The sequence below is a fragment of the Misgurnus anguillicaudatus genome, chromosome 18, assembly GCF_027580225.2.
Source record: "Misgurnus anguillicaudatus chromosome 18, ASM2758022v2, whole genome shotgun sequence".
Classification (NCBI taxonomy): Eukaryota; Metazoa; Chordata; class Actinopteri; order Cypriniformes; family Cobitidae; genus Misgurnus; species Misgurnus anguillicaudatus.
The window spans coordinates 35,938,748-35,951,649 of record NC_073354.2 but is presented as its reverse complement, the minus strand read 5'-3'; the positions used below and the strand labels follow the sequence as shown (position 1 = coordinate 35,951,649).

The window sequence follows — 12,902 nt, the reverse complement described above, 5'->3', positions numbered from 1 at the left end:
TAATATCATTATTGAAATTGTATAGATGTATAGAAGGCAAGGCAACATATATGTGTGTACTGTTTGTCTTTAATCCACCAAAGACATTTGGCAAATGGCTCAGAGAGAGCTACAGTTTATAAAATGACTTGTTTTAAAAATTCATCAAAAAAAGAAAAGCACAAAACAAATTCTGGATCATAACGTCACAGGAAAGAAAGGAAGCTCTGTGTGAGAGTAAAAATCATTCGATAGCTCAGGGCTGAACATTCAGTGATGCGACGTTCACATTTCAGCTGCAAGTAAAGAGATAGAAACATCAATGATGTTAACTGAAACAAAATGCACACTCCTTACAGCAGTAATGATACTTGAGATGGATTTGTGGTACCTGCTTTGTGATTTTGTCCATTTCAGAGCACTTCTGGGCGGCACTGCTGCGGTTGGATGATAAAAGGTACAGCCGGCACGCTTACAATGTGCTGCAAATCTACACGGCTACACAAGATAGAAATAATGACTAAATATTAGTTTTAATACAATCATTTGTCAAACCAATCTAAAGCAGATTTAATGCATCTTCTCATAAAATCTTGAAATTAGATTAACTTACTTGTGACCGATTTACTTAAATATTTCAGAGCTAAACAATATTTAACAAGAAAATAAGCATAGAGCAGAACCATCATGACATCAACCAGCATTAAAGGCACAATGTGTCATTTTTTTTACCACTACAGGTCACCATACAAAAATGAGTCCCTTAGCAATGGCGTAATTTTTAGGCCAATTCGGAATTTAACAGGACATTGGTTCCCTTACCCAAAAGGCCATTCATTTTTCGCATAGACTTCTGGATTATCGTAAATAATAGGGCTAGGGTTAAACTTCTATGAATTTTGAAGTCTAAATGCGTTTACTAGAATTAAATAGCTATCCGTAGTCTACAAGCGAACTAAACCACGGTCTCTCGACATCAACATCTTCATCACCAAGCTTCCAACCAACAGCCCTTTCAAACTTGAAATGTGTTAAATAAAGACATGTTCCCCTTTAAAAAAATCCTCTGTGGATGAATCTTTGTTGGGAATTGTGCCCATGTTGCGCTGTTTTTGGGATGACGTTTAAAGTCCCAGACAAAGTCTGTAGTCCGATGTAGCAACTTAGAATGTTAGCAACCACCCTTTTATAGACACGTTAAAGCTTTAAAAAGTCACTAATGTGTTTTATGTCGTAGAATAAAACATAAAAATATCCTGGGCTTATATTAACCCAAGATCTTAAAGCATTTAACCAAACCTCCAAAAAAAAAAAAAAAACTGACTTTAAGATGATGGAAGCGTAATGCTGCGTTTACACCAGCTGCGATAGAGGCGGCAAGCGCGGGTGATTTACATGCTAAGTCAATGCAAAGACGCGATTAGGTATCCTTGAAAAATCTGAACTTCGGCGGATTTCCGCGCTGTGTTAACCAATCAGGACCTTGTTGTAGTAGTGACGTGATTACAGGAAGCGAGCAGAGTCGCAGAAGCTCCTCCTATGTCCGCGTGAATGTCTCGAATTACTAGAATTTCATGCGCGGCTTTTAAGCGAGTAAACTCAAATGTTAAAGTGTCCAACTACGCGTGAATAACGCGTTTTTGCCGCCTCTACCGCGGCTGGTGTAAACGCAACATATTTGCTTAAATGCTAACTTGTTTCCCAGGTTTTGCCTTCAACAATACGTCATCCCTGCGGCACTCTATTAACTCTTTCCCCGCCGTTGATGATTCATTTCGTCAATTAAGAGAAAACGCTTCCCTGCCAATGACGAGTTTTTACAGCAATCCATATTTCCACTTTTATCCACTAGGTGGCACTCCCACCCAACTTATAAAACACGTAAGCATCCACTGATCCAAAAACAGGAAATACTCAAGTGTATGTATTGATCGTCGTTATGAATCTGATTTCTAACAAAAATCCTTTACAAAAATGCAATTATAAAAGTTGGTATTTTTATAGAAACCTAACCATATTTGAGAGGTGATAAAAGAGAACAATTGAAGATAGGATGAACCAGTTTTTGTTTTTTGTTTACAGAGGGTCTATCATTTCATTTGATATATTGTTTCGTTATATATTTAAAGAAGAAAATCTTCTGAAAGGCATAAAAAATACTGAAGCTGGCTGACAGCTTTTTTTAAAGCCGTGGTGGGAAAAAGAGTTAAGGTGCCTTTAAATGACTATTGCTATTACACTTTAATCAAAGACTAAAAAGATAAACAAGAATATGAAAGAGTTCAAACTTACTTTTGGGTGATAGAAAGGACAGTCCACTTTTTTACACTCTGGGAAAAACCGGCACGTGCTACTAGATGGAGCTGGAGCTGCTGAATCAGAGGAAAAATCCTAATCAAAATGGATCTTTTAAATACTTTCCTGTATATTTTTACTTCATTACACACACACCTGCTCTTGTGGGGTTGTGACCTCGAGGGCTCACGTGTGTGAACGGACAATCCACTTTGGTACACTTTGCATCGAATTTACAGTTTGGATGAATGAACAAACATTTATCGCCAAACTTACAGCTGGGGAACATTTTGCAAGAGAACAGATACACAAAAAACATGACTGGTTGACACATTAATGATTTGCAAAAGGACAATTTCAGACTACTATACAGCCAATGTGGTTAAACGCTAACTGAACCGTTTTATTTCTGATTAATATTATCAGTTAAAAGAAAAACGCACGTGCCTACAGCCATTTCTGCACTTTTCTATCCTTAATTTGTGCATGTTGTGTGTGTTTCTTACTTGCACTGTGTGACGGGATGATGGTACAAACACTTGTCTCCACTCTTGCATGCAGGCCAGAACTTACAGCGTTCTGACATTTTCTGTCTTTTAGTCTGATTTGGATCTACATCCATGTCTTCAACGTCATCCATCTCTCCATCTGCAAATGAGATTCCTGTGAGAATCTAGTCACATGACCCTCTTTTCCATGACATCTGTTGATATTCCTCTTACCGTCAGCATCAGCTTTAAGGAGCTCGGTGCCAAGCCTAAGGTGGACAGCAGGTTTAGGTTTGTTATTTTCTCGAAGGTCAGAAGTCGCGCTGAACTCCTCCTCAGTCTCCATCTCCTGGTCTGAGCGACTGGCTAAAGGACTTGGAACTCCATCCAATGTCACTATGAACTTTGGACTGGCTCCACCCGTGACCTCTGGTTTTTCTCTAAAGGAAGACACGAGTGCGTTGATGTATCGTTGATTATGTGGATCAAAATTTATTGGGATGTTCATGATGCAAACAGGATACCTGGCCTGCACCATTCGAGATGCGGTGGGCGGGTCTTCACTCTGAGTGATGGTGCCGAGTCGGCTCCTGATTGGTGGACTCTGATCGAGCTCTGGCTTTCTCATGATGAAAGAACGAGTATCAAGAGCTTTGACTCTCGCAGCCTCTAAAACCTGAAGCTCTGTGTAAAAAAAAATGAATCAAAACATCATTAAAAGCGCAGTATGTCATTTTCACCTCTAGATCCAATACCCTCAAATTCAGATCCAATACCCCTACATTCAAGGACACATTTCAAGTGAGAGCAAGGTTACATCGTGATACCTTTTACGATACATTGTTACAGTTCCCTTTTGAGGGAACTCGCGCTGCGTCACTGCGGTGACACTTTGGGGATGCCTCCAGGGGTAAGTGCGTCTGAATGTGTATATCAAATTCAACCAATGATGAGACTTAACGACAAAGACAGGGTGACGCGGGAGCCAGGAAGTATGTCGCTATCTAAAATATTGTCAAAGACGGCGTTACAGGGACGCAGGAAGTATGGCAAGGGAGATGCAGCGTCTCGTTCCCTTTAGGGAACAACAGTTACATACATAACCCGAGACGTTTTCAAGTATGAAACACAACTATGCAAAAAAGCATTTTGGTATGAATCAACATTTGCATACAGAAGATATAAGCATGTAAAGTAGTGCTGCACAATTAATCGCATCGCAATCGCAATTGCGATGTCAGCCTGTGCAATTATATGACAGCAAAATGTTGCAATTATATTAAATAAATAAATGTGTGGACTTGTTGACACATATTTTCTGATAACAGTTTGATGATTTTCCTTGCTGTTTAAAAAAAGAAAGAAAAATGAACAAAAAAGGCAGTGCACGTGTGGCATGCACGTGTGTGGTGTGCGTCGTCACTTATACCAGAGCGAAGATGGATGCAGAGGAGGTTGACAGTGATCTGGTAGCTAAAAAAAACCTCTGTCTGTTTTATGGCGGTATTTTGGATTTAGGATTACTGACACTGAGCAGTTGCTACATCACGTGGCAATACGAAAACATTTCTAGTTTTCCAAATACAAATTGGAGCTAAACTGTGTGTGGATTTTCCTTAAAACCCATCAAGTTGACTCATGATACCATTTAGTATAATCGCAATCGCACATCGCAATTTTATCATCAATAACCGCAATGGGAAAAATTACCCAAATCGTGCAGCCCTAATGTAAAGCAAACAGTTTAGCACGTGTGCTTAAAAAGTCTAGAATTTTTATGATAATATCCTACACTACACAGGGAATAATATGGATTTTCTTGCATAAAATAGATTCAAGCACTTTCAATGACCTGTATCTATGTATGTATATTTTAAAAAACTTCCCAGGGCCTTTAATTTTCCCCCCAGATTCACAAACTTTCAAGGACCCGGTCAACAACCAACCAACCACTTACCGTATTCATCCGGATGCTCTCTGACTTCCTCCTGTGGGATATCAAGCTGCAGACGAGAAGATAAAGCTCTGGACTGTGCTGCAAATCACAAAGAGAGAGATGATTATTATATTATTTTATGAGTGGTGTTTGGCAAGTTATTCAGATTTAAGTTTTACAAATTATTCAAATTAACTTTTTCCCAGCATGTACCTCATCTTGCTAAAAAAATAGGTGTGCTATAATTTTCTAAGCATTAATCCAGAGCTATGAATATTATAAAGCTTTTATAGCTTGAATTTTAGCTGGATGCTTTTATTCAACGAGAATATGAGAAGTGTTGTACAAAGCCAACAGGTACCCAACAATTAGAGCCCGACCGATATGCGTTTTTTCGGGCCGATGCCGATACAGATATTAGGGAGTAAAAAAAGACCGATAACGATATATCGGCCGATATTCTTTGTGTACATTATAGTTCAGTATATACTACCAGGGGCGAAAATCTCATCTAAATGTTGGGGGGGACAATAAACATAACATTTTTCAAGAACAATTTTTGAAGGGGACACCAATAATACAGGCAAAATTGTACTTGCAAGGAAATGGGTACAGAAAGAAAACATTTCTCTTTCTCTATGAACGGACGCAAATTTAATTTTAATACATATGAATATTCTACTTAAGTAAGAGTAAAGTTACTTTAATAATATTTTACTTAAGTAAAAGTAAAGTTACTGGTCTAAAAATCTACTCAAGTAAAAAGTAAGTCATTTTAATTTTAAGAGTTACTTTTTTACAGCGGGGAGAGGTTTCTAGTATAGTTCACAAAGGAAGTATATATACATCTCAAACTATGTTTTTAATTGTAAACATCTCTACAATTAAAGTTCAATAACAAATGTTAATAAAATAAAAAGCTTTTTTATAACTAAGAAACATTTATGGAATTATTTAATGATTTTTACAGGTGAGTTATGCACTTTTGAAGCAAAAATAATATGAGGTCAGCAGCTAGTAAATACAATCATTATATGAAGGTTGTAATTGATGTATTGCTGGTAACATACATTGTTATTAAACTATATACATAAATGAGCATATAATGAGATGAGTGCCATGGCTATACACTATACATCCTTTACACGTTTATTAGCTCGCAGACCTGTGTACCTGATGTCTTTCAATCTATCTCTCTCGCGCTCTCTCTCTCTCTCTGCAATGTCTAATGATCTGCGCATTCTCGAGGACGTTCTTAAGTTGTTTGACTTGACGCGAAGCTGCTAGACCTCGGAAGATAATGCGCATGTATTAAAAACGCATCGTGCAAATTAGCGGCTAAAACCCGGTCGGCAATTCTCAAACTCCGTACTCAAGAGCATGAACCCTAATTGAATGAAACAATCGCTTTGCGTCAATGGCCAGGGGTTTCTTTCATAAGAATTGAATTGAGGGTCTGCATTAACCCGCGCCTGTCTTGTCCCTCTCCATGGTTCTTTTTGCGCGTTCCCCCGCCCATCAATCAATCAACCGACCGTGGCGCGTATTATCACCTTACTTTTTTATTTATTTTTACTCAGTAACGGATATGATTTAACATGTAGCGAAGTAACCTACAATACTTTAAACATACTTAAAAGTAAAGTACAGATTTTAAAAACTACTCAAAGTAAAAGTACACAAAAAACTCAGTTACAGCAAGGTGAGTAAATGTAATGTGTTACTTTCAGCTCTGCCTCACCTCTGCATGAATGCATAAAAATGTTTTCTTGATCGTTAATCTGCTTCTGTTCTCAGAAAACGAAATATGTTCATGTTTATATGTCAACATAGTCCAGTTTTAAAACATATGAGGATAAACTGATAAGTGATGGGAAACGTTGTATTGTATATAGCTGATTAACGCGTCGGCTCCGTACACTTCTCTACCACCGGACTGTGGTTCGGTTATGAGGTAAAAGGGGCGTGGGCAGTGGACCAAACCACTGTGAGGCAAGGGAGGGGGAATCAAAATGTTTAAAACGTTTTTTTGTTGTTGCTCCGTTTGCATTTGTATTGTTTCACTTCTTACACAACTATTTTAAGTATTATAAATCATTAAATTATTTTCAATTCATATTCTAATGATATTTTAGGGGGGGACAACCCTCAGATAGGGGGGGTCCTGTCCCCCCCGACCCCCCCGGGATTTCCGCCCATGTATACTACAGTATATTATACTAAAGTACTGTACATAGAATACACTATATACTTTAACATAATATACTATGAATAAATACAATGCAATGCAATGATCACTCACAAATGTGGTGATCACTCACAAATGTGGTGATCCAACACTTATATTGATGTGACAAAGATATGTACTATAGGCAAGAAGTTAACAATAAACTTTATTATCCAAAATTAGTTGGATATCAGTGCACCAAACAGTAAACTTTACTTATTATAAATAACTTTAAAACACAAAGAGAACAAAATACATAAAACTTGCATCATTTGCAGTTTTGACGAGAATAACGTTATAAATAGAAACTTATGAAGTCATTGATTATTAGCTTTACAGTAAGTTGTGTACTTCACAAATTAGTTAGCCACTCACAGTTACGAAGACAATGCTTGACGGAGCACATACTAATGTACACTATGTTTAATGTTGTGCACAACGTTTTTATAACACAAATCCAAGGTTCCGTGCAAACTTCAGACTTTAATAAAACTAATGCGTCTTCGCTCCGCCTCTTTTATTTAGCAAGGGTGTAGAGTTGCGCGAGCTTATTGAATCAATTGCTCTGAAATGAGCGTGTTAACTAACAACACAAGCAGCAGTAATCTCATATAGTGTTATATAAGTGCACGGCTGCGCGTAGTTTAAACGTGTCATTTCTCCGTCTCGCGTCATTTCTCCCGCTTGCGTTTTAACTCGCAAGTCGACAAAGAGACGGATTAAAAACACCAAATGTAAGCGGGAATGCGTCTCTCTTGTCCATTTATAATCCAATCGACCAAAGCGCGTCTTAATACCAGGTGTAAAAATGTTGTGAAGAAGACACTGCGTGACTGCAGCCACCTGAACTGAGAGACTGACTGACTGAAGTGAAGGGGGTGGGGGATTGGCTGGTGTCACTACAGTGAGTGATCTGGGTCGCCATTAGCAACCAGTATGGCGCACTCTGCTGGACAAACAAGTACTTACATCTTTCAAATGCATTTAATGTGTTCTGTAACAAACGTTCATATCGGCGCATATCTGCGGCTTATACGCCGATACAGATATATCTGCGACATGCTCATATCGGCCGATAAAATCGGCAAAACGATAAATCGGTCGGGCTCTACCAACAATACATCAATACTACGTGATACTCACTGTTGTGCAATGTTTCCTGAGGTGCGAGTGCCTGCAGATGCTCCTGGACCAATCGGATGGCAGCATTATTGAGCTCGTCGCTGGTGGAACGCGTCCGTGGTGCTACGGGTACCGTCTGTCGCTGGGGAACTAAAACGATAAAAGAGATCAAATCCAAATGAGTCATGTTATAAAACTAGTATTACTGCTTGTATTATTAAATGTTAATGTTTTAACCTGCATATGCAGTGGTCTTGTTGATGGATTCCTGAGCTTCTGAGATGGCTTTGAGGATGAGATTTTTGTTAGCTTGTTTGGCCAATGGAAGTGAAGGCCTGTGGAGAAACCAACACACATACGCCAACTCCTGTCAGTACTAATAAATCTATTCTTGATTTGCATAAAAAGGTTTTCTTTGCATGAGGACGCACTTGCGTTCTGGTTTAGCTGGCAGTGACACTTTGCTGGCAAGACCATAGTCCTCGTCATCTTCATCTTCCTCCAGATCTTCACTCTCCTGCCTGCGGTCATGACCTTTGTGGACCCGAAACACCGAACTGGCCATGGGGGCTTTTCGCTTTCGGGACTCCTGCCACAACAATAACAAAACCAAACCACGTGAGTGCATTGTGTTACCGTAGCTCAATTGGTAAAGCATTGTGTAAGCACTGCAAAGGTCATGGTTTTCATTCCCAGACACCGATATAAATGTCTTTAATATACCGCAAGTCTTTGGATAAAAGTGTCTGCTAGATGCATAAATATAATATGTAAATGTACAAACATGAGGTGCTGAGAAAGTTAAAAAAAGCAGACGGCAGGGAAACTGCTGACGATGAAACCAGAAATAACAACATGACTGAATAGCAGAAGCTACCGGTTTTAAAATGGGGAAGGAAAAAATCTTATCCAGACCACTTGTGACCTTGGCACATACTGCTTAAAATAACCAGTTTTAAAGGAAACGCTTCCTTATTTTTATACCCTTATATCGTTTATGTAGCTTTACAAAACCCTGTTGACATTTATTAAGCCAAATGATAGCTTTTTTGTTTACATTACATAGCGTCTCACCCTGCTACTTTCTGCTGAGCTCCTGTAGCCCCGCCCATAGCTGGAGCTCGACCTTTCCTGACTTCTAATGACATCTGATGACCTGTAAGCTTCTGCGTTTCGTCCCTGGCCCGATAACTCCACCGCCGGCCGTGATCGCTCTGCAGCCGAGCGACTGTATAATGCTCGCGTGTTGCTGGTGGTCAAGCCCAAGCCGTGATCCAGCGGGTCATAGCCGATGAGGTCATCGTCCAGGTCAGGCTTGATGTCAATCACAGCTTCAGCTGACGCTTCGACCAGAGGTTTGACTGTGGATGTGAGTCTAGAGGGCCTTTCAGAAGAGCCTCTCCTACAAACATTAGTTTGATCGAACAAGGGATAGTAAAAATACCAGTACAAATCAAAAAAGAAACTAAATTTGTTACCTGTCATGGTGCTCGTGGGCGGAGCTAGAAACCCGTCCCTCCACCTTATCGGAGCGGGAGCTGGACACAGCGAGAGCGCGAGGCTCCTCCCCCCTCTTTTCATTTGCTGTCGGGACATTTATGTCCACGTGAGGAGCGGATGGGTGGAGCGGTGTGGGCTCTGCTAAAGATATAAAATAATTAATATATCTAATAACCGCATAAAACACGTGTAAGTGTAAACAAGGTCAGCAATATGAAACATACCAACTGCAACTGATCTCAGTTTGTTCAATACACCATGTAACCTACAAAAAAAAAAACATTTACTTGCATTTTTTTTCCAAAAAGCTTTTTGCTACAAAGCTTAACTTTAATTCAAAAAAATATAGGACACTCGAAATAACTAAGTTACATCTGCATTTTAAGATTCAATATTACTTTATTTGTGCATAAGAAAAACAAATAAACAACAAAGAAAACAAACTAAATAATGTAAAGGATGTCAAAATGTACTTATATCCCTTTAGTACATATATAGGGGTCAATGATGTGACGTTAACTATTTTGTGTCCATATGGTTCAATTAAAAGGGTTAAAATAAAAAAAATTGCAGATTACTTGCATACATTCTCTTTTTTTGAAGACCAAGTCTAAAATTTCTAGTTTTTATTTCATTTTGAAAGAATATTTGGGGGATAATTGCAAAAATGTCAATGTGGTGTAACCAGTCTTTGTCAATTGGTGTAACTAGTATTTTTTTAAATGAAAATATAAATATATTCATAAAAAATGTTAAATAAAATATAATCATCTAGTTTAGTGTAAAATTATTTTTTTACATACATTTTTACATAATTTGTCAAAAAATATTTAGAAAACAGAGCTGATTACAGCATATGTCTGAACAAATATTACAAAAACTTATTTAAAACTAATTTAAAATATTTAAAAATAACTAATAAAATGACATTTTAAAATGATTTTTTTAAATGATTATGTTACCTGCCATCAGGGTGGAAAAAATATTTAATATTTCTCATTCTTTGCCGCAATTGCCGGTTACACCATTTGACATTTTCAGGTCCATTCAGTCTTAACTTTTTGCACTATGTGCATTGAAATACACCTGATGCATGCTTTTAAAATAAGTTTTTTAAAAAGATTTCCCATCTTTCCAAACCGTTATGTCGCTGACCTATAGGCTAATTTATTCTTCTGCATTTTTGTTCGTGATGACGTGCAATTACAAATGCAGTTTGCTTAGTATTTGTGTGTATGTGCGTATGAGGAAATTTGATGCAAATATGTTTTGACCTGAGGGAGGGGTTTTAGCAGACCAATCACAGCGCTTGCGGTCCACGTAGAATTAATGTGTACATTTTTAGAGAGGTGTCAGGCTACGCGGAGCTAAGCATAGCAGGTCCGCCACGGAGATATAAATCATGCATATGTACATATCAGGCTAGATTTGTGGTGAACTAGTATAAAATATCTATAAAGTGTTGTGATATGGCATGAAATATATAACCAGGCATGGTTTATAAAACATTCATGTCAACCAACCGGAAAACCATTCAGAAAAGCAAACTGTGACCTACCATACAGTGAACGTAATGGTATTGTTGCCCAGAAACAAGGTCAGGTCATCTGCCATCTGCTGTGGGTTTTTCTTATTGGCCACCATGACCATAATGTAGTCTGGAAGCTCCTCATCTGATACAGGAACACAGTAACATGTTTAATCTGATCTATGTATTAAACACCAATAACAAAGCAGCTAAAATTTAAACTGAGATTTCATGCAAAAATTTAATTATCCCATATATTACACATCCTTAAGCAATCCTAGACGTATATGACTTTCTTCTTTTAGCCAAAAACCAAAATCTTTCTCAGTTTTATAATGGCATTGGATATTCCCCAATTTTTAAAGCTCCAAAAAGTGCAACACTTATTCATAAAGTTATTAATGTCTTCTGAGGTGAAGTGATGGGTATTTGTAAGGAAACATTTATATTGCAAACTTTATAAACTTACAGTCACATATGTGTTCACGATCGAGTTGAGGTCAGGTGGAAGGCTGACCTCTGACCCAATGTTACAAAAACCCACTGCTTCACTTTGAAAGACATTTGATAACCTTATAGATTAGTTTTTGATGGATGGGTGTGCTACTGTAGCTTTAAAAATGGAACACTATCCAATTCCATTATAAAAAGCAAGGATATAATTTAATATACCTTTCTGATTGTGTTTTGCTTAATGAAGAAATTCATTTACACATAGGCTGGCTTGAAGGCGAGTAAAATATGGACTTATTTTCATTACATTTCACCCCTACAGAAAAACCGGACCTGATTTATTTTTGTTCAACATTTACAAATGCAGCTGTATATGTCAGCCTGATTGGCTCTTAATTAAAAAAGGATTTATACTATATTTATATGATAAATATATAAAACACCAAATCATGAATATTTGAGCAACAGTCTTGTGTTTAATGTAAACTGATGTGATATCTTACCCACATAAGCTCCAAGCTCCTGCAACTTTCCTTTGATAGCGGCCTTAAAAACAGGAAATGACATCATTATAGAAGACAAATAACCTAATCTCCAGTGAAACATGACTACTGGGAGACATACAGACCCCCGTCACTAAAATAACCCTTAAAAAGATTGTATCAGGTAGCATGGTAAAAGTGACAGCGTCAGATGGTAATACCATGCTACTCTGCTGCACACAACTATGGTATTAAGTGATTACCATAATCACACAAACACAGCATACGCTGTACTCACAAGTAGTGCACACAAGTCCTTCAAGCAATAGCGAGGGACTTTGTGTTAGTAACGATCATAAACATCCCATATAAGTTACACTAAGAGCACAAATACACCAAACATACTTAATAACGCAATTGATAAACAAACCTTATACACGACATAGACAACCAATAGTAAACAAGCACACTTTTACAGCAGACAAACATTTAAACAGCTGTAACAAGGATAGCACGCTTAAGACTTTTTAAACGTTACGGATTATAATGTTTTGCCCGTATTTTCTTGCTAATTTCAGTTCCGATCTCCATATTTTGTAGCCTCGCGGTGTTCCCCGAATCGGGAGATTACTACAAGAATTAAAACATTAAAGACAGAAGACGGAAGAGTTAAACGACTGCTAGGCCTCGTGATGAGCGTATCTGTTGACACTGCGCATGCTCGGTCGATAGGATTTTAAAATAAAATTATCTTAATTTTTAATATCAATAATAACAATAAAAATAATATTAATAGTAACAATAATTATAAAAATATATGCCATTCATGCATGAGCATTTACCCAGTCGAATTTCCAACTAAAGCAAATTATATTACATTTTACCAATACTA

The 12,902-nt window shown here is 37.8% G+C and overlaps 1 protein-coding gene across 6 annotated transcripts; it reads right to left on the bottom strand.

The window, feature by feature from the left end:
- Window positions 1-51: 51 nt before the first annotated feature.
- On the bottom strand, window positions 52-12,730 carry zc3h14 (zinc finger CCCH-type containing 14). Of its 6 annotated transcripts, none has more exons than XM_073856380.1 (17): window positions 12,566-12,730; window positions 12,032-12,074; window positions 11,106-11,220; window positions 9,772-9,812; window positions 9,526-9,688; window positions 9,122-9,449; window positions 8,479-8,636; window positions 8,285-8,382; window positions 8,069-8,197; window positions 4,720-4,797; window positions 3,287-3,446; window positions 2,997-3,202; window positions 2,786-2,922; window positions 2,431-2,569; window positions 2,272-2,351; window positions 371-477; window positions 52-275 (listed from the first exon to the last, which is right to left on the bottom strand). In XM_073856380.1, exons 1-17 carry the CDS (start codon window positions 12,599-12,601, stop codon window positions 272-274), a joined length of 2,022 nt encoding a protein of 673 aa, XP_073712481.1. In that variant the 5' UTR covers window positions 12,602-12,730; the 3' UTR covers window positions 52-271. The 6 variants fall into 6 exon arrangements, with proteins under 6 accessions (XP_073712481.1, XP_073712483.1, XP_073712484.1 ...); XM_073856382.1 differs by having other exon boundaries at window positions 2,272-2,348; XM_073856383.1 differs by having other exon boundaries at window positions 9,122-9,446.
- Window positions 12,731-12,902: the final 172 nt, after the last annotated feature.